General features: G+C 45.4%; 1 protein-coding gene across 2 annotated transcripts in view; it reads right to left on the bottom strand.

The window, feature by feature from the left end:
- The window catches only part of NEURL1 (neuralized E3 ubiquitin protein ligase 1), a 102,565-nt gene that overhangs the window by 17,419 nt on the left and 62,728 nt on the right, over nucleotides 1-22,418 (bottom strand). For both annotated transcript variants that reach the window (XM_069098875.1, XM_069098876.1), the window contains exons 2-3: nucleotides 9,901-10,142; nucleotides 9,068-9,389 (exon numbers count right to left, since the gene is read on the bottom strand). In XM_069098875.1, coding sequence (XP_068954976.1) covers nucleotides 9,068-9,389; nucleotides 9,901-10,142 — 564 coding nt within the window. The remainder of the gene's footprint in view (nucleotides 1-9,067; nucleotides 9,390-9,900; nucleotides 10,143-22,418) is intronic.

The raw sequence follows: 22,418 nt of genomic DNA, 5'->3' as shown, positions 1-22,418 counted from the left end.
AGAGAAGAGAAGAGAAGAGAAGAGAAGAGAAGAGAAGAGAAGAGAAGGGAAGGGAAGGGAAGGGAAGGGAAGGGAAGGAGGAGAAGAGGGAAGGAGAAGAGATGAGAAGACAAAAAAAGATGAATTAGGAGTAATGGAGAGATAGAGGAAGGAAGTAAGAAATGCATACAAAGAAACTAAACAGAGAAAGAAGGACTATCATGGAGAGCAATACAGTCAGGCAAAGAGAGACAAAAAGACCAAAAAAAAAAAGAAGAAAAGAAAACCCCAAACAGGCAAAGGGACATAGATAAATAGAGGGGCAGACAAAGAAATAGGGAGAGAGAAAGAGGAAATCCCCTAGCCAAAGGCCCTGAGCTGTACAGGGGAGCCTCATGATCAACTTCAAGGGGCTGGGGCCAGAGCCCCTTGGAAAGGGGGCTTCCTTTGAAAATCCCCTTTAATGGGCCTGCAATTGTTTTAATTAAGAAAAACAATGACTTTAGGGAAAACAAAAAATGGAGCAATTTTCATCTGTTAATTGAATTTCAGAGCCATAAACAGCCTTGGAGAATGCTAGGATTACAATGATTTATAGCAGGCTCAATTAAATCAGCCTGGCCTTATCTGAGCTTTCAGTGGGGAACATGGCGGTGGATCCAATGAAACTGAAAATACATTTTGGAAAACCATGTATAGTCAAACCAGGCTGACCCCATCCCCCCTCCCTCCCCACCACTACCTCTTGCAGACCAGAGTAGGTCAGGGTTTGGGTCTCTAGAGCATTCCAAATATGTTGGAGAAGTAGTGAGCAGCCATGAAGCTGAATGGAAAGAGAATTATAGTTGGAGCTAGGAGATAGGGGTGAATCCTATTCTACCATTTACTAGCTGTGCAAGCCACATCAGCTCTCTAAAACTTAGTTTACTCATCTGTAAAATGGGCAAGATAATACATACCTCACCTATCTCCAGAGCTAGTGGAAAGAAAACAACATTTTCTAAACTGCACACTGCAGGGCAGCTAGGTGGTGTGGTGAATAGAGCACAGGCCCTGGAGTCAGGAGGACCTGAGTTCAAATCCAGCCTCAGACACTTGACACACTTAAGCCCAATTGCCTTGCCAACAAAAGAAAACTGTACACTGCTTTAGAAGTGAACTGCATTGTTATTAATGAGGCCTTTGGGTGTAGTGGTAGGGTAGTGTGGGGTCTCCCTGAGAACTGAGAAGTCAAAGAGGAGCAAGAAATGGGCCAAACACTGGCGAAGCAAAGCTCTTCATTCCCTCCCACCCCCATGCAATTTGGGGACTTTTTCATCGTGCCTCCTGGAACCTCATCCTCCCACAAGATCACATGGGCCTTGGTATTCAGGTTCATCGGGACCCCCTACTCTGAGGACCTTTCTGAAGGGAGGCCAGAGTGGAGAGCCCCTCCCCAAACTTCCCTTTATGGAGGTGCCCAGGACAGCCACCTCTCCATTCCCACCTGGCTCTTCTTTGGGTTTCTTCATCACGCCTGCCCAAGAGCCTGGTATCTCCTCTCCCAAATTTTTAGCTTCCTTTGTGTGTTGTCTTTCCCCCATTAGACTGTCAGGTCCTTGAGGGCAGGGACTGTCTTTTTCATATCTGCATCCCTGGTGCTGAACATATTGCCTGGAATATAGTAGGAGCTTAATAAATGTCCCCTGACTGACTAGACCCCAGTAAGGCAGGTTTCTATAACATTCTTGGTGCTCCATTCAAATCAATACACACAGACACATAACTTCCAGCCCATCACCTATCACCTTTATTCATACTTCATTCCTACCTTTGTCTCCATCATTCTTTCCTGGGATTCCGACTCTACTCGCCCCCACCCCTTACTACCTATCCCATGCCAACCCTATACCTCCAGAAAGCCATCTCTGACTCTCAGGGTAAATACCCATAGTGATCTTCCTCTTTCCTGAACTCCCAGAAGATTTAGGGGCTATAGCCAGCAATATTTTACTAAAATGGTCAATACTTTATTATAAATGTCACTTGCTTCTTATTAAGATATAGATATATGTACATATACATATACATGTTATGGCCAGATGGGTGGTTTGTTCATTTTTTTTAATTGACTTTGATAACCTTATCTGTTGTATACAATAGTAGCTAGAAAGCCAGAAGGCCTGGGTTAGAGTCTTACCTTTGAAACATGCTGTCTGTGGGAACCTGGATAAGTCACTTAGTATTCAGGACTCTAGGCAATTCCCTAATACTAGAAGCTGGTATATTTCTTCACCCAAGAGCTCCTATCCCAATGAAATCACAGGTTTGGTTTCCTATCCCTTTCAAAATAGCTAACATTTAGGTAGCATTTTAAGGTTTGCAAAGCACTTTACACGTCTGATACTCATAACAACCCTGTGAGGTAAGTGCTGGTATTGCTTCGACTTTACAGATGAGGAAATTGAGGCTGAGAGAGGTTAAGTGACTTGCCCAGGGTCAAATAGCTAGTAAGCATCTAAGGTCAAATTTGAACCAGATCTTTCCAACCTGAAGGCCAGTGCTTTCCCCATTGACACTGGTATTGTTCTCAATGACTACATATGTCCCTAAGTGGACTGTCAGTTGGGAGGCGGGGATGGCTGGAACTGAGGTCAAGTCTCCCTTCTCCTCAGACCACCCTAGTTCTTTGAAGGCCAGAACTATATCTCCTTGTTGACAGCAGGGGGTCCCTGATGTCTGAGCTCTCACACAGCAGGGCTCCAGATCTGCTGGAGGTGAGTCATGGTGGTTCTGGGGCTCCTCTTGACCTACCTTTTTCATGACTCGGCCTCATTACATGACCACTAAGCTGCCAAGGCCTCTCAGAGAGGCTATATTCCAGACCCACAAAACCACACAAAAGCTGGATTCTGAGGAGAGCCCAGCCAATGGAAAGAAGAGAATCTAGGCACTAAGGAGACACAGTCCCTGCTGAACAGGGGCAGGAGTGTGGGGTGGGGAGGATCTGGGGGAGGGGAAGGGCGTTCCCTTAGGACAGGATAGGAAGCCTGGGCCTCCAGGCTGTTTTGGCTTCTGTCCCAAGGCAAAAGTCAGAGACACCCGGCCCCCTCCCTATCCCCTTAGACATGTAGAGGTTTGGTACCTGGACTGGCATTAGCGGACCCTTAGGGAAAAGGGACAGAGATTTTCCTTTTCTACCCAAACCTCATTTCCATCTTTCTTCCATCCCTCTCCCCACCCTGCCCCCTCATCCCTCTTCTTAGTCTTTCACAATCCTATCCAATTTTCAGGGCCCCACTCAGGCCCCACCTCCTCCACACAGCCTTCCCTGACTTCCCACAGTCAGTGCCAAGGGACAGGTATGTAAGAGTTCTATCACAAAAAGCTCAGGTGCTTCCTCCCAACATATCATTTTATGGCTTTTCTGGTCTAGTTTCCATATCTGTCAAAGGAGCATGCTGCACGTATAAAGCACTTTGCAACTTTTTATTGTTCAGTTCTATCCAACTCTTCATGACATTCGGAGTTTTCTTGGGCAAAGATACTGGAGTGGTTTGCCATTTCCTTCTCCAGCTCATTTTACAAATGAGGAAACTGAGGCAAACAGGGTTAAGTGACTTGTCCAGGATCACACAGCTAGTAAGTGTCTGAGGCCACATTTGAACTCAGGAAAGTGAGTCTTCCTAATTCCAAGCCCAGGGCTCTATCCACTGGGCCACCTAGCTGCCCCTTGCAGCCTATAAAGAGCTCTAAAAATGCTAAATGGCCTGCAGCAGACACTCTCAAACCTTGTTCTTGACAGGGACCCCTTTGGCAATCTGATGAAGCTTTCTCAGAACAGTGCTTAAGTTCATAAAAGAGAATAATAGTATCACAATGAAAACCAATTATTTTAAAATATAATTATCAATTTTTAAAAATTCACAGACCCCAGGTTAAGAACCTCTATAGAAGCCTCTAATATAAGAATATAATATAAGAATCTCTAACATTCTTTGATTCTAAGTCAGCTAAATGGAATGAGATGAATTCAAGGCTTTGTGAGCCATGGGATGGGATACTCCCTCATTCCCCCTGGCCCCTGGGGACCAGACTGGCCCCAGGAGCCTCTCCCACCAGTGATCAGCATGTCCCTTACCTCTGCTCAGAACTGAAAATTCCTGCCCCCTTCCCCCATCTCCCACCTCTGGCTCCCTTCTGCCCTGGCCAGTAGGTAGACAAGAGTGCCATGTTAGAAATCTTCATCTCGACTATGAGGCTTATGGCCAATAAAATTTTATGAGGAGCTGAAATTCCTTCTCCCATTTGGAGCTGAGGAGCTGGGCTAGAGAGAGGAGGAGGAGCAGGAGGATCTGGGACAGACGGTTTACAGGGGGAGGTTTACAGGTACATCACCTCACCACGACTGCTGACTAAAAAGCCCCTCACAAGCACCAACCCCAGCCTTTATGTTGCATTCTATTGTAGGGTCTGGTCTTTCCCTCACAGCCATGTAAAGGAAAGCAGCCAGCTCCCCCAGAACATTTTTTCTCTTTAAAAAAGGAGAAAGCAGGCAGCTGGGTGATACAGTGCATAGAGCACTGGCCCTGGTGTTAGGAGGACCTGAGTTCAAATCTGGCCTCAGACACTTATTAGCTGTGTGACCTTCAGCATGTAACTTAACCTTGATTGCCTCAAAAAAAAGAGAGGAGGGAGGAGAGAGAGAGAGAGAGAGAGAGAGAGAGAGAGAGAGAGAGAGAGAGTCTTCTTTCACCAACATGACTAGTCCCAGAGAGTCCAAGAAACTCAGACTTAAAAGACCATAGAAATATACTTGTCTGAACCCTGTCCCTAATGATCAATGCCAGCAAATCCAGGAAGCACAGACTATCCAATATACAGTAAAAGAATCACTTTATACTCACTGCCTTCATCTTCACTGATTCTCCCTCACCTTCAGAATAAAGTCTAAATTCCTCAGCTTGATATTCAAGGACCTCCCCGCCTGACTCCTGCTGTCTCCAGCCTTATCCCCCACCCTGCTCACTACCATGTTCCCTCCCTGCATGGCAGCCTGGCCTGGTGAACTGGCTGATGTAGGGGAAAGAAAACTGATCTTGGCATTCTTGCTCTGATGTTTGCTACCTGTGTCATCACATCTTCTCTGAACCTCATCTTCACTATCTGCAAAATGGGGGTACTAATTCCTACTATGCCTCCCTCGCATGGTTGAAAAGGACTTGGGAAGCCTTAAAATCTTGTATATAAATATGGGTTATTATTATAACAAATTCTAGGCTCACTTCTGCTTCCACACCGTGGCCTGTACTTTTCATTGTGCCTGAACTATCTTTCTCCCCTCTCTCCCCCATCTAAACCTTACCCATTCCTCAGAGCCCAGCTAAAGGCTTCCATTTGCAGGAAGGCTCTGGAAGCCTTCTGAGACCCAGAGAGGGGAAGTTACACTGAAAAGTCAACTCTAGAACTTGGGTCTCCTGACTCCCACTTCACTCCATCACAAGTAAAATGCTCACCTGTTCCAGCTCAGTGATTCCTCCCTCCTCTGAACTCCCACAGTGCTAAAGGCAGAGAGCTCAGCCGGCCCCTGATCACAAACTATCTTGCCTAGTGACAAGTATTCATGTGTGTGTCTTGTTTCCCTGCTAAATTGTCAGTCCCTTGTGGGCTGAAGCTGTGTTTTCTTCTGTTATTCTCTCCCTTACATAGTTGAGAATAGGACTGAGTATAAAGCGGGCAATCAGTAAATGCTTGCTGAAAGAAACCATAGATGAATGGTGTGCGGGCAGCCTATAGCTGTAACACAAAGTACCCTCTGATGTGACCAAAGGACAGGCAAGTGGCTCCCTTTGTTTCTGGCTCTAAGCACATAGTAAAAAAAAGAAAGAAGAAAGGAATAGAGAAAAGGAGGGAGGGAAGGAGGGATGAAGGAAAAGAAGAAGAAAAGAAGGAGGGAGGGAGGGAAGGAGGAAAGGAAAGAAGGAAGGAAGGAAGGAGGAAAAGAGGGATAGAGGAAAGGAGGAAGAAAAAGGAAGAAGAAAGGATGGATGGAAGGAAGGAGAGAGGGAGAAAAGGAGGAAGAAAAGGAAGGATGAATGGAAGGAAGGAGGGATGGAGGAAAGGAGAAAGAAGGAAGAAAGGAAGGAGGAAGGGAGAGATGGAGGAAAGGAGGAAGAATGAAGAAAGGAAGGAGGAAGGGAGAGATGGAGGAAAGGAGGAAGAAAGGAAGGAAATTAGCATTTATTAAGCTCCTACAATGTCCCAGCCAATAAGCTAAATACTTTACAAGTATCTCAGAATATAGCCAGAATGATGGCTGTCTAAGCTTATGTCAGCAATGGGAGTTTGGAGTGCAGACAGACTCAGGGGCTTCGGAGTCTCAGCTGAACCCCTCCCTCCTCATTCTGATCACTACCTGAGCCCCCTCCTTAAAGCCCCTTCCTCAGCACTGGTCTGATCTCTATGCCACAAGAGAAGGAGGATGGCTATGAACAGTTGCATAAGAGTTCAGGGCCAGGGCTAGGAATGCTCACAGAGTGCGGGGAATGGGGATGGTCACAAGCCATGGAAAAAAGCCTCATACTCTAGTGGATACCTGTAGGAAACAGAATAGAGAGATGCACATGTTCTGAGAGAGATGATGCCAGGGCTCAGAGACACATAATTAGGATGGTCTTGGATCAGAGCTAAGTGGGGCCTTCTGGTCTAGCCTAGGTCCATAACTTGGAGGCCTGGCTCTCTTCCCTAGCCTCTCCAACCTCATCCTATCCTCTCCACTCAGACTAACTCAAGCCTTTGCAAGAATAAGGTGCTCAATCTCTACATAACAGATAATATAGTAGTCAGACCATGTCATAAAGTACACAAGGTGTATTTGACATGGACCACTAGACCCATACATGTAACACATGAGAACGGAGATCACCTGCCATAGGAGAACAAAGTTCTAAGGCACAGTTCAGATTACGCAGCACTTTTCTCACAACCCTATGAAGTAGGAGTGTTCTCATTCCCATTTCACAGATGAGGAAACTGAGGCTTAGAGAAATGACAGCACTCAAACCCCATGTTGTCTCTTTCCACTGTAGCAGGCTGCTGCCCATTTGCATCATCCAATCTGTCTACATCCAACCTGTCAATGCACAGTGGACCTTAGGTTGGGGCTTACATAAAACAGAAAGGACTAAAATTAATTAAGAAACACTTTTACTGTGCAAAAGAAATGCTAAACTCATTCCCCTAATGAAATATTTTCACTATCTCTGGGACTTGCAAAAAAAGAGAAGGTTTTTGTTGTTATTAATTTCATTACCTTTAACTATGTCTGTTCATTTAATTAAGGCATTTAAAAATATATTTTCTGTGCTTCTGACCTCACTGATTTGAGACTCTGAAGCAGATTTCTTGTTGTTTGTTAAGTTGACTCCACTGGGTTTTTTGGTTTTTTTTGGAGGGCAATTGGGGTTAAGTGACTTGCTCAAAGTCACACAGCTAGATCACTGGATTTTTTAAGGCCTATACCAAATTATTTTCGGTAGGGAGGCAAGTCCTGACTTCCAATGTATAAATGGGCAGGTTCTTGTTCATGGGCCTGAATGCATATATGTGCCTATGTATAATTAGACAAAGTCACACATACATATACACCTACCCCCTACACACTCATACATATTGTGATCTAGTGGAAAGAACCAGAGAGTGGGAGTCAAGAGGGCTGGCCATGAAATTATTGGGTGATATTAGGCAAGGTTACTATCCCACTCTGGGCCTCAGTTTTTTTCAGTAAATGAAAGGGTTAGAAGATCTCTAAGGGTCCCTACAAGCTTGAATGTTCCACATAGCTGAGTTATTGTAGGGCTTAAAGAAGTCTAAGAATTTTTTCCTTCCTTGTCTGGGGTGTGGGGAAGGGGAACAAGACAGGAACCCTTGAAATAGCCTTAGTGACCCTGTGCCTTCCCTAGCATAGCATAGGAGACCCAGTCCTTGAATTTGGACTAGGGAAAAAATTCTCTTTTGCCAAAGTCTGTCCAGTGATCTTTCACCCCCATCTCCTGCCATGGCCTTGTGTGTCCTGCCTTTATCACCCTAATTACCAGGCCTAATCAGCCACATGCTGCCTGATTCCTCTCCTCCCCTCCCAGATACTTTATACAGACAGCTGGCTGCAGGAAAGAGGGGGTAGGAATCAGGGAAGGGATCCAGGGACCACAGATGGCCATTGTGACGTAGTGGAAAAAGGCTCATTGAGTGGGTGCTAGAAAACTCAGGTTTGAGTCCGTGTTCCCACCATTGAGTAGCTGAGTGATGTCAGGCACGTCATTTCATTGATCTAAATGTCAATTTCCTTTTCTTTAAAATGACAGGATTAATCCCTTTTCTGTCTCCCTCTTGTGTTGATGTTGGGGCTAGTGAGATAATGTTGGCAAAAGCTCTTTAGGATCTGTAGAGCACTTTCCAGGCCTGCTTCCCATAGTGTTGGCCAAGGTCAATGCCATTTTGTTTTACAGTAACGACATGGATACATTCATAAAGTAAATAATAGACATTTATGCAGTGCTTACTAATGTGACAGGTACTGTGCTGAGTGCTTTACAATTCTTATCCCATTTGATCCTTACAACCACCCTGAAAAGTCGATGCTACCATTACCCCCATTTTACAGATGAGAAAACCGAGGCAAACAAAATGAGGCCCAGGGTCACACAGCTGGTAAGTGACTAAGGCTGAATTTGAACTCAGGTCTTGCTGACTCCAAGTCTGGTGTTCTATCCCTTGTGCCATCTAACTGTCCCCAACATTATAACTAAACTACTCCATAATGGCAAAAACCCTGATGTAATGTCATTTGGCCTTTTATCCATTGAAAAGATTACTCTTGCGGAACTAACAGCCCTGTGAATTCTATTTCATTTAAATTTGTGTTTTCATGGAATTAATTAATGTTGGTAAGGGGGTGGGAAAAGGGAATGCCTATCACACAAGTAAACACAGCATTATTATTACTATTGTTATTACTGAACATCCAAGGATGTCTGCTCTGAAGATCTTGGCCCTGGGTGGGTGATGGTGGAGAAAGATAAAGGTGGAAGATGGGGGAACAAGGACTTACCAAGCAGCTGGACACCCCTTGTGAGGCCATAGACATCAACCAGGGCCCACAGGGGATCGGCAGTTCGGACCCCACTGAAGAACAGCATGGCAGCAGAGTCATTGACCCGGTAGAATACACGGCCCTTCTTGTCCACCCAGAAGGCAATGATGTTGCCCTCGTTAGCATACTCCTCAGGTAATGCCTTGGCCCAAAAGCCACTCTGGGATACAAGGTCAGGACAGGCATACTTGGGCAGTGTATCTGGGTTAATTCGGGATGGATCCTTGCATGTGAACCCTAGGCGGAGGGCCCCACTCCAGCAGCATTGCTTCTTGGTGATCTGTGGAAGTCATGGGGAGAAAAGACTCAATTCAGATTCACATAGGACCTCCCTTCCCCAATCCCTAACTTGATCAAGCAAGGTGACCTTCCTGAATGAAGAGGTGAAGAGAGAGACCTTAATATAGCTCACCTTTTTAGCAGACTTTACATGGCTTCACATCTGAACTCAGAAAGGAGAGGGAAAACCCTGCTCTCACTCCCAGTGTTTTAACAACCACTTGAGATTCCCTCCAATACACCTCCTCCAAGAAATCTTCCCCTGTTGATCCCACCAGAGAGGGTGGTTTATCTGGCCTGTCTCTGTTCTGGATTAAAACCTCCCAGATTTGCTCCCACCTCTGGCATCTTCCCTACTCTTTAGGCATAGCAGGAAGGAATGACTGAGAAAGAAGGAAAGGGAGGAATTGGAGAGGACAAGGGTAAGAAGGAGGTAAAGGGTGGGGCAATGAGGGCAGGGAGGAGGCAGGGACTAGGAACTAGGAAGATAGTGTTTGAGGAAATGGGCCCACCTTTAGCCTGACTTGCTCATAGATGAGGACGGGCCGGTTGCTGAAGGTGATGGCGTTACAGAAACTAGCCTGCCTCTTGACAGCCTTGTGGCTGAGGTCCATCAGGATCTGGGAGCCCTTGGTGTGGGGGTGGAAGAGGAGAGGTGTGGCTGGCAGGCTCCCACCTGGGGGCGTTGGCAGACAGTGCTTCTGTTTGTGGTGGCATCGGTGAGAAGAGGCAGGGAAGGGGCCACCAATAGAATCTGCAAGGGAATGAGTCATCTATGAAAGGACATTGTCAAGAGGTTCAGCCTGGCCTGAGACAGGAGAAGCCACTAAGATGCCACCCAACCCCCCCAAGAATAGTCTATGCCATAGGAACAACCACCACTATCATTACTAGCCAGCATCACCAGTCATCACTGTTCCTGCCATCATTACCACCATCATTGTCATCATAACCATTCGCCATCAGCCATCATCCATTTAGTAGACATCATCATCTCTATCATCACCAACCCCACCAATCCCTGCACCATTACCCATACCAGGATCATCACCTTTGTCTCATACTTGATGCTCCCCGTACACATACAATACAAAAACCATTAACAAAAGCATATTAAGGGTGAATTCTTTGTATTATAAAACGTCTCCATTTTATAGATGGAGCTCCTACAAAGAGTGAGTGTGGAAGCATTTTTCGAGAGTCTGTGGTAACCTTGGCACACGCCTGCAACCCCTGCAGCCAGAGAGGCTGAGGATGGCAGATCTCTTGAGTTCAGGGCTCTGAACTGCAATGGAACACACTGATAAGATGTCTGCATTAAACTTAGCATTACAGATGGTGACCCTTAAGAGCATGGAACCACCAGGTTACCTGAGGAGGATCTAACAGGCCCAGGGTGAAAATGGAGCAGCCAAAACTCCTGGGCCAGTCTGAGTGGAATCGGTCCCATGAACAGCCCTTTCACTGCCAGCCTGGTCAAGACAGGGAGACCCAGTCTTTCAAAGAACAAAACAAAACATAAGGGTCTGGTAGACCTTGGACAAATCATCTTGATCTCCTTAGGCCTCAGTTCCCTCATCTGTAAAATGAGGGCATCAGGTCAGATGATCTCTAAGATTCTTCTCCATTTCATTTTATTATCTAGTGGCATACATGAGATGAACAGTTTTTATAAGGAGTAAAATATATATTATATATTTTAAATAGGAAAGTCTATGGTGCTCTATAAATGCACAGGTATTCTTGTTAGAGAGTCAGCATGATATAACCAGGGATGTGTTCAATAATGTTTAAAACCTGGCTCTTTGGGGGCGGATGGGCGGAGGGGAGGGGAGGGATGTGTAGGCACAACACACTTTTAAGTTTTATCTGCATTATTAACATTTTCCCTATCTCTTCCTGAAGTCTAGACAATCAACAAAACAAAAAACCAAGCCCTGATTTGTAACATTTGCTAATTTCTGTGGTATAAATGCTCACACGGAAAATTTAACAATCAACTCTCAAAAGCTGGTTGGACTTGGTTCTTGCACATTCCTTTGTTGTTGTTCAGTCCTGTCTGACTCTCTGTGACCCCATTTGGGATTTTCTTGGCAAAGATACTGGAGAGGTTTGCCATGTCCTTCTCTAGCTCATTTTACAGGTGAGGAAACTGAGGCAGAGTTAAGTGACTTGCCCAAGGTCACACAGCTAGTAAGTATCTGAGACCAAATCTGAACTCTGGAAAATGAGTCTTCCTGACTTTAGGCCCAGCACTCTATGCATTGCTCCACCTAGTTGCCCATAGTACAGGTGTAATGGAAAACATATGTGACCAGAGTCCCTAAGGTCTAGTCCACATTCTTCTACAAAATCTTTGCAGCACCTTGGACAATTTATTTCCTTTCTTTGGGGCTCATTTTCTTCGTGATATTGATCTCTAAGATACTTTCCAGTTTTGTTTTGTTTTGTAGAGGGAAGGTAGGGCAGTTGGGGTTAAGTGACTTGCCCAAAGTCACATGGCTAGTTTTTTGTGTTAAGTGTCTAAGGTCAAATTTGAACTCAGGTCTTCCTGACTCCAGGGCCAGTGCTCTATTCATTGCACCACCTAACCACACCTATACTTTCCAGTTTTAAGGTAGTCTTTGTAAGCATATTAACTATTAGACAGCAATGTCCCCAGGCCCACTAAGAATAATATTCTATCAACCAATCAATAAACATTTATTAAGCACCTACTATGGGCCAGGCACTGTGCTAAGTGCCTGCTTTCTTTGGAATCCTATGTATTTTATTTTATGCATTTAAAATATTTTTCTGAGAAAAGATATACATATATATGTATATATACATACAACCCCCCAAAAAAGGCAAAAGATAATCCCTGCCTTCAAGGAGCTTACAACCAAATATTCATTAGAGAACCTGAAACACAAAGTAAGTTCCCTTTCATACAGTCTATATACTCACTGCCAGTTTGTCTCAGGAGATGAAGAAATTTAAGTTAAAAATGAGGAAAACCACCTTGAGATCGTTTCTTTTTCCCTATGATAAGGACAGACAGGAGGGGCATTGCCTTATGTGAAAGAGACCAGCCCCCTGGCATCTTGTTAGCATTACTTGGCATCCTCCCTGGTTTGCATCCTTTCAGAGCTGATGCTAAACCGTCACCCCAGAATTTACTGGCCATCAGCCCATGCTCTTCTCACATAATCAGAAGAGCTTGGATTATCTATGTATGTATCAATCGGTCCATGGATTTTTCTGAATCAGCCACCCCCAATCCCGCCTCCCAGGGCTTCTTTCCGGACCAAACCTCAAGGGATGTGGAGCAATTTATTGCTTGTTGAGAGGCCCAGGGCCCTGTGGAGCCTCGGTATTCTTTTCAGGGACCAGAGAAGAGAAAGGATCAAGGGAATCACGGGATTTAAAACCAGAACTAAAAGAGCTGGTAGCTGGTATTTGAATTTTAAGACTTACAAAGCACCTTCTCTGTAATATATTATTTGAGCTTCAATGTGGGTATTCTTATCCCCATTTTACAGATGAGGAAACCGAAAGTGAGGATAGTTCAGTAACTTGCCCATAGTCCCACACCTAGCTAGTGTCAGAAGCAGAATTTGAACCTAGGTCTTTCTGACTCCAAGTCCAGCATTGTAACTACCACTCCACACTGCCTAACAGGTCCATAGAGATCATTTAGTCCAGAGAGTCTTAACCTTTTTTATGACATGGACCCCCTCTGGCCATCTGGTGAAGCCTATGTATCCCTTCTCAGAAAAACAGTTTAGGGGCGGCCGGGTAGCACAGCGAGTAAGAGCACCGGCTCTAGTGTCGGGATGACCTGGAGATCGAATCCCGGGCTCAGACACTTAGCACCCACCCAGAAACACCTGGCCATGTAACCTTGAGCAAGTTACTTAACCCCAATTGCTTTTAAAAAAAACAGTTTAAATGCATAAAAGACATAGGATTCCAAAGAAAGCCAATTATATTGAAAGACAGTTAAGAGAAGGAAAGGAAAAGGGAACAAGCATCTGTTAACCATCTACTATGTCCCAGACACTGCGTTAAGCACTTTTTTTTTTTACAAATGTTATTATCAAAATATTTTAAAAATAAGTTTACAGATTGTAGGTTAAGAATCTTTGATCTAGTCCAACCCATCTGTTTTAGAGATGAGGAAAGGGAGGCCCAGATGGTTAGGATAAGCTAAGTCGGGGTGGGGGACCTGAGGCCTTGAGGTTACACATGGCCTTGGGCTGCACTTGAGGACCCAGAAGGCCACATGTGGCTCCCCACCCTGAGCTAGTGCATAGAGGGAGCAGCATCCAAGACAGACCTCGTGCTGAAGATAAGAGGAACAGACACAGTTACTGAAGAAGTCCCCGTCGTGCTTAGCTGATAGGACTCACCCATAGGGATCACAGATTTAGAACCTTCGATACCATCTAGTCTAACCCCTTATTTTAACACATAAGGAAACTGAGGTCGAGTGAGAATGAAGATCTTAATTGGCAGGGCTGAGATTTGAACCCTGGCCCTCTCACTCCACATCCAATGACCTTCCTACAGTGCCGTGATGATGCTCTCAACCAACATAAGGCAGTGAAAGAAAAATGCTAAGCTGTGGGATACCTTAGGAGAGAGAGACCCAGGCTGGAGCAGTGTGGGGAAGCTTCATGAGATGGGCAGAGCTTTAGCTGAGGTCTTGGGTGGAAGGGACAGGGGATGGGGAGGATGTGGATGTAAGGAGAAGAGGGAAAAACCCTCTGGGTCGGGGATCAGGAATGTTAGAAAAGCCCTCCCAAGCCAGATTGGGAAAGGGAGTTCAAAGATAGTCCAAGGAGCCTGACCACGGGGAGGCACTGTCTTTGCTACAGCCTTCCTCTGGGCTATGCTTCTAAGATGCCTCCCAGTTCTAAATCTGATTCTAGGAGCCCTGGGGAGGCTCTCATTGCCCCCTATCTCCCCCTCTTCCCCCAACACACACGTTCTCCCACCTCCTGCTCCCTAGGGAACTCACTCAGCTGCCTTATCCCACAGGGAAGGACCACCCTTCCCTGACTCACTTGTACTGACAGCTTTACAAGCCTCCAGGAGCTTCCAGAGGCAGCTGGGGGTGAGGGGGGGAGGCGGGAAAGGGGGGAGGATGGAGTCACCCAGAAGGGAAGCAGGAGAGGCTTCTGCTGACACAATGGAAAACTCTCTCTGAACTTCTCTTCAACCCCCCACCCTGCCCTGCCTACCTTACAGGGCTATTGTACAAAGTAGGTGTGACTGCCCTTGGTCGAGCATTAAACACCCTACAAAAGTTATTCCTTATCCTGTGTCCTTCTGCGTTGGGGTGCTCATCCTCACGTGTCTGAGACATGTTCCCTCTATGTCTACTGACCTCCTAGGATCCTGGCATTCAGAGCCAGAAGGGGCCTAGGAGATGCTCTGTCCAATTATTTCATGTCATAGATGAGAAACTTTGGGAGTCCGGAGTAGAGGCATCTTGCCTGAGATGGCCCAGGAGTTAATGCTGTAGCAGGGCTGGGAAGTGAACTCAAACCTTCTGGCCCTTCAGTTCAACACTCTTCTCATTCGGATGTGCATTTACAATGGCCCATCAGGGGTGGGGAACCTGCAGCCTCCAGGCCACATGTGGCCTTCTAGGTCCTCGGGTGCAGCCTTTTGACTGAGCCCAAGTTTCACAGAACAAATCCTTTTACTAAGGGGATTTTCTCTGTGAAGTTTGGGTTCAGTCAAAGGGCCAAGCTAAAGCTCTGCCCATCTCATGAAGCTTCCCCACACTGCTTCAGCCAAGGTCTCTCTCTCTCCTTCAGTCAGAAGTCCACATGTGGCCTCGAGGCTGCAGGTTCCCCACCGCTGGTAGATGCTAGCCGGAAAGAAGCTAGGACTTTATCCCTGCCCTCAGGGAGCTTACATTCTAATAAGGTAACCAGATATAGACAGGCACAAAAAATCCCTAACACAAAGCAGAGTGTGACTAGTGGGAAAAAACAACAAAGGATGAAGAGGGAAAACTTGATCTTTTTTTTTTTTTTGTACTCTGATCTATGATTTCATCCCAATAGGGAACTTCCTTGGTTTAATTCACATCAGCACCTTCTCAATTTATTGGGGGACACTGAAAGATTAAATGACATGCCCTTGGTCCCACAAGCAGTTCTGTTTCAGAGAAAATATCTGAACCCACATCTCCCTGACTCCAAGGAAGGAAACAAGTGTTTAATAAGCAGCTACTACATTCCAGGCACTGCACTAAGCACTTTACAAATACTTAATCCTCAGACCAACCCTGAGAAGTAGGTGCTATCATTATTCCCATTTTACATCTAAGGAAACTGAGTCAGGCAGTGGTTAAGTGACTTGCCTAAGGTCACACAGCTCTTAAGAATCTGAGGCCAGGATGTGAAGCCAGCTCTTCCTGACTCAGCCCAATGCCCTACCTACTCCACTGCCATGACGGCTCTTCTGTGAATTGAAAGAGCTCATATTTCACATTTCTGTAGCACTTGAAGGTATACAAAGCACTTTCCTTTTAACAAGCCTATGAGAAAAGGAAGGAATTATTATCTCCATTATACAGATGAGGAAATTGATACTCAAGAGGTCAATGACTTGCCCACAGTCACATAGCAGAACTTGGGTCCAGGTCTTTGGACTCCTAGACCAGTCATTCCATTGCATGAATGCTATATTTTGAACCAGAAAACTAGGGTGTGGGTCCCAGCTTTTATAATCATGACCCTAGGCATGACTCTCTGGAGTATTTGTTTTCTCATCTGTAAAATGGGTATTGAGCAATAATATTGCACTATGTCACAGGGTCGTTACAAGAATTATGGTTATTAAATCACAGATTTAAAACTGGAATCAGCCTCAAAGGACATGGAGTCCAACCCCCTTAGCTCACAGAGTGCCAGGAAGATTAAGGGACTTGCCCAAAGTCACACCAAGATCTGAACCCAGAGCCTCTGACCCCAAAGCCACACTACCATGAAATGCAACAGAAAGAGTACTGGATTTAAAATTTGAGGCCATAGGTTCAAATCCTGATTTTGGAAATGACTACTTTTATATAATCGTGGGTTACACACTTAGCATCCTTAAGTCTCAGTTTCCTAAGCTGTTAGATGGGTAGAATTTTTCATAGATGGACAGGGAGGAGGAAGGAGAGCACAGATCATTTCAGGCAGAGGGAAGACATGACCAAAGTTGCAGAGGTAGAAAATCAAGGGAAAAAAATCCAGGGAAGAAGCATGTGAGGCTATCTTGTGGTCAAGGAATTTGGACTTTATTTTGTGAGCCCCTGGGAACCATGGGATAATAACAGCATCAGAACTTTTTCTCAGGAGGCTTGATCTGAAAATGTATGTAGGGTAAATCAGAGGGAGCTCACTATAGACAGGTCTTGTCAATAAGTCGGAAAGGGTCCTCTCCTGGGTCCAGGGGTTAACAGGGTCAAAGATTTGAAAAGCAAAACACGTTTTGGTAAGAAGAGTCACTAAGAGACGGGTACAAGCCCTGCAGTACAGCCAAGGATGTTCAACTGAGACCAGGGAACACACTTCTATAGCACATTTGCTCAGCTTCTGTGGAGTAGCACATCTGCCTGCACATCTGGTCTCCTCCAGAGAACAATCAGGAGATCAAAGAAGCCTTCTGACAACTGATTTCATTTTGAAAGGGCTAACTAGCTGCGTCTCTGCCATTTATTCATGCACTTCATTCACGCACTCATTCATTTACTCAAGTATACATACACACAAAACATGCACATTTATAAGACAGTATAACGGACAGTTAGGTGGCTTGGTGGATAGAGCACCAGGCCTGGAGTCAGGAAGACTCATCTTCCTGTGTTCAAATTCAACCTCAGACACTTCCTAGCTATGTGACCCTGAGGAAGTCACTTAACCCAGTTTGCCTCAGTTTCCTCATCTGTAAAATGAGCTGGAGAAGGAAATGGCAAACCACTCCAGTATCTTGGAAAACCTCAAATGGAGTCACAATGAGTTGGACATGACTGAAAAAAACAACTGAACAACAGTACTGTGAGTGTTAAAGATAGTAGAAAACTGACCTGGGTTCCAGACTTCCCCCTTACCCATCCTAGCTGTGTGACCCTAGGCAAGTCACTTGTCCTTTCAGTGCCCCAGATAATTCTCTAAAAATAGAAGTTTCAGAGAAAGTGCTGGTCTGCATTCCTCACTGGGAGCTCCCTATTAAAATCACAGGCTCAGGTTCAGTCACAAATATATGTCTGCTTGTATCTATGTATAGATATGACAGTGTGTACATGTGTGTGTGGTGTGTGGGTGGGTGTGTGTGTATATGGTGTGTGTTGTGTGTGTGTGTGTGGCTTGCCCTGTGGCCAGAGCTATAACCAGCAGACAGTGGGCAGGGCTCTCCCCCAGGATGCTGACATTCTGAGAGTGGGGGTGTAGTGGCATTTTCCTCCCTCAGTGATCACCAAACTGGTGCCATGCCTTGAGACTAGACTGGTGTAATGGGGTGCAGCTGTTCCCAGACACCACCCCTGGGCCCTATCTCCATAACATCTATACCCTGAGTATCACCTTCCTTCAATCGGCTCTTGACTGAAATTTCTCCAGTCACCACTCCGTCTGCATGGCGCCCAGGGTATACTTTACCCACTTATTTCATTTGTTTCTCACAACAGCTCTGGGAGGGAAGTGCTATTTATTATCTCTCTCTCTCACACACACACACACACGCGCACACACACCCACATATTTTACAGATGAGGAAAGTGAGGCTGAGAAAAGTTAAATGAGTTGCCCAGAGTCACACAGTAAGTATCTGAGGAGAGATTTGAAGGAGGAGAGATAGAATGTCTGTACCATCTAAAACTGTTGCCTCTCTCCCTAGAGGAGAGGTTTATACCCATCTAGATGGGTAGCATGCTCAGGACAGGACCTCTGGGTGAAGTAAAAGTGGGGTGAGTGTTGTGGGGTATGAGGGGAGGGAGGGCCTCTGCCATGGACTACTTGTATGACTTTGAGCAAGAAACTCTGGTCCTCAGTTTTCTTATCTGTAAAATGAGGTCATTGGACTTGATGCCTCCTAGGTGCCCTTCTGGCTCTGAATCTGTGATCTTATCAGGTTATCTTATCTACCCAGAAAAAAGTTGACTTAGACAGAACATAGAATCTTTGCCTATCCATACTGCACACCTCTCTCCCTTTTCCCTTCCCTTTACTCTGGTCTTTACTTGGGAGGAGCTGCTGACTGTCCTGCAGTCTCCTCCAGGATTCTCCTAAAAGATTTCGAAGCACTTTCTGTGAGTGCTTGTGTGTGGTTCTGAGTTCTCCACGCAGTTGTGTGTATGTGTGTGTGTGCCTCAGGATCTATATTGCAGCAGTCTGTCTCTGTGACATCCCACCTCTTGCGGTCTGTGCCTGCCTGTGTGTGCACATCTCTGTCTTAGGTTTTGTGTTTCAACATGCATCCTCTGGGGTGGGGAGGCAGAAGAGATGATCTGTTCTTGCCATTTCTCATGATGGAGATGAAGGGAGATGTTGAGAATCACGGAACATAGACTATCAGAGCTGGTTGGGACCTTAAAAATCCCAATCAGCTCCTTCGTTTTACAGATGGGGAAACTGAGGCCAAAAGGGGGGAAGTGAGCGGTCCAAGATAACACTACCTTAAGGAGCCTGCTTATGTTACCTGCCGTGACCACCACACAGTACTGTGACTGGATGTACTCCCAGAGCTGAATATTAAATGGAGGGACCTCTAGAGTCAGGGTAGCATCCAAATGAAGGCATACAGGGAAGGATGAAGGGATGGCAGGACAGAGGGACAAGTAATATATTCAGTAGAGCAGTAGATCAAGTGAGTACTTTGTGATTCCTGCCACACAGTAGGCATTTAAATGCTAGTTGATTGATTGATTATTGCCTTTATACCTTTGTTCACACCTTGAATGCCCTCCCTCTATTCTGTCCGTGGATCTAAACCCATCTTTCAAGGTCTTATTCAAAATCTACACTTTATCATAAAATCAGAGCTTAAGAGCATCCTAGCTAGAGGTCATCTCAGTTCAATTGCCTTATTTTACAGATGAAAAAACTGAGGGGCCATCAATTGGGGAACGGCTGAACAAGTTGTGGTATATGAATGTAATGGAATACTATTGTGCTATAAGAAATGAGCAGACGGACTTCATATCTGTCTGGAGAGGCTTATATGAACTGATGCTGAGTGAGAAGAGTAGAGCCAGGAGGAATTTGTACACAATTACAGACACAAAGTATGTGTGATGACCAACTTTGATCGGACTCCTTTCAGAAATGCAGTGTTATACGTCAATCCCAAAAGACTCATGATGGAGAGAGACGTCTACATCCAGAGAAAGAACTGAGTTTGAATCCAGATTAAAGCAAACTACCTGATCTTTTTCTTTTTCTTGTTTGGTTTTGTTTCCTCTTTCCCATTGTTTATTTCACCTGATACAACCCTTCTTTATAATCTGACTGATGTCCAATGTGAAAGTATTTGCAGATCCTATACTTCATTGTATGCTGCCATGGAGGAGGGAGGGGAGGGAGGGAGAGAAAATTTGAAACTCAAAGAATTATGGAATTGAATCTTGTAAACTAAAAGTAAACAAACAAATTAATAAAGACCAAAAAATTTTAAAAAAGAAAAAACTGAGGGGATGGGGCAGCTAGGTGGGTCAGTGAGTAGATCACCAGCCCTGGAGCCAGGAGGACCTGAGTTCAAACATGACCTCAGACACTTAACACTTACTAGCCATGTGACCTTGGGCAAGTCACTTAACCCCAAATGCCCTGCCTTCCCCCCTCCAAAAAGCAAAAAAGAAAAAGAAAAGAAAAAACTGAAGGGCAAGGTAGTGAAAATAGCTTGTCCTAGGTCATGAGACACCTACCAGTTTAGGAACCCAGGAGACCATTTGGTCCAATCACTTTGTTTTACAGATGAGGAAATAGCTTGTGCTAGAAAGTGGCAGAGCAGGAATTCAAACCCAAGCACTCTGGCACCAAAACTTTCCTTCTTTCCTTCCTTCCTTCCTTCCTTCCTTCCTTCCTTCCTTTTTCTTCCTTCCTTTCTTTCCTTCTTCCTTCCTTTCTTTTTCCCTTCCTTCTTTCTTTTTCTTTTTTTCTCTTTCTTCCCTTGTTCCTTACAATACTTTTCCTTACAATACTACAATACTTGTTCCTTTCAATACTTTTAAAGTTTTGAGTTCCAAATTCAATCCCTCCTTCCTTTCCTCTTTTCCCTCCCCCCTCCCTGAGACAATAAGCAATCATATATAGGTTATACATGTGCAATTATGTATAACATTTCCATATTAGTCATACCAAAACTACTTTCACAAAGCCTACCTGCACCACCCTACTCTGCAGTGATTGACCATTCTCTGAGCTGACACTGTCAAATCAATAAGCATTTATTAAACACCTACTATATACAGAGCACTGTGTGTCAGGCACTGAGGGAGTTTATATAAGGCATAGTCCCTGCCCTCAAGGAGTATATAGCTTAATATTGGTCTAAGACACCACAGATATATGCAGTATTACATGATAAATAAATGAATTACCAAAAAAAAGCAGGCAGCTAGGTGGTGCAGTGGATACAGTGCTGGACCTGGAGTCAGAAAGACTCATCTTCCTGAGTTCAAATCTGACTTCATACACTTAGTAGCTGAGTGACCCTGGGCAAGTCCCTTAACCCTAGTTGCCTCAGTTTCCTCATCTGTGAAATGAAATGGAGGAGGAAATGGCAAACCACTCTAATATCTTTGCTAAGAAAATCCCAAATGGGGGCATGAAGAGTCAGACATGACTTAGGCAACTGAATAACAATAGAGTTTGGGGAAAGGAGTAATAAAAGTAATAAACCTGGAAAGGTTGAGTGGCATAGGCTCCCAGAAGGCTTTGAATACTGAGCAAAGGATCAGAGCTATCTTGAGCACCATCTAACTGGCACTTAGCACATGAAACCCGGTACCATGGGAATAACAGATTTAGGAACCTAGGAGACCATTTGGTCCAACCTCTTCATTTTACAGATGAGGAAAGTGAGGCCCAGAGAGTCTATACCACTTGCCAAAGGTCACACAGGGGGGTTGCCTGTCTCCAAACCCAATGCTTGTTTGAGATTGTCCAATTCAAGAAATATTTATGAAGTGGATGGGAGTGCTACCCCTGCCTCCCCAAACAGACTCAGCATCTCCTGCCTCCCCACAGGAGGCAGGCACTGGGTGAGCATACAGGAGAATTTAAGATAGATTTGCCAGCTTGTTGATCCCTCTTTCCGAACACGAAGGGTCCTCTCTGAACCTCACGCACATACAGACACAGACACACACACACACACCCTGTGCACACACAAACACTGAAAGGGTGGGGGCTGCCTCTGGGCCTCTTGGGGGTGGGGCCTGAAGGAAGGGGGCACCTGCTTCCTCCCACGCACTGTCACTGGTTGCTGAGAAACGAGTCACCGACCAGATCCCATCTCCCGAGCCATCTGACATCCAACCAGTTGCCTGTTTCCCGGCTGGGGAAATCCTAAATTGTAGGCAATGTGTGTGCTGTTGTCACAATCGCAGGCCCAGGCCTGTGTACGTGGGTGTGCAAATGAGCACAGGTACCTGGCTCCAATGGCTCTGTGTACATCAAAGCCTGGGTGAGGACATTCTAGCTCAGACTCAGGGTTCACTCTGAGGGGTCATGGGAGGAAAGCTGAGGCCAGCAGAGGCAAAGGCCTGTCTCCCTCTTCTACCTTCAAACACCCCATTCTGCAGAGGTCCAGCATGTAACTGCTGATACTGCCATTTGGATGGGTGTTCAAACATATGTGCCCTCTCTCTCTGGTTCAGCTTTGCCCACTTATGCCCAGCATTGGGCCCATAACACACACACGCATCTACAGACACATACAAAGGGACATATAGACACAAACATACAGACACAGAGGGGCATACCATACATACACACACATATCTACAGGCACACAGAGGGACATATAGACACAAACATACAGA

Source organism: Petaurus breviceps, unplaced genomic scaffold (assembly GCF_028583685.1).
Source record: "Petaurus breviceps papuanus isolate PSGF00001 unplaced genomic scaffold, PetGlider_PUasm1.0 37, whole genome shotgun sequence".
Lineage (NCBI taxonomy): Eukaryota > Metazoa > Chordata > Mammalia > Diprotodontia > Petauridae > Petaurus > Petaurus breviceps.
Note: the sequence above shows the minus strand (reverse complement) of the source record. Positions and strands in the feature narration are given on the sequence as shown.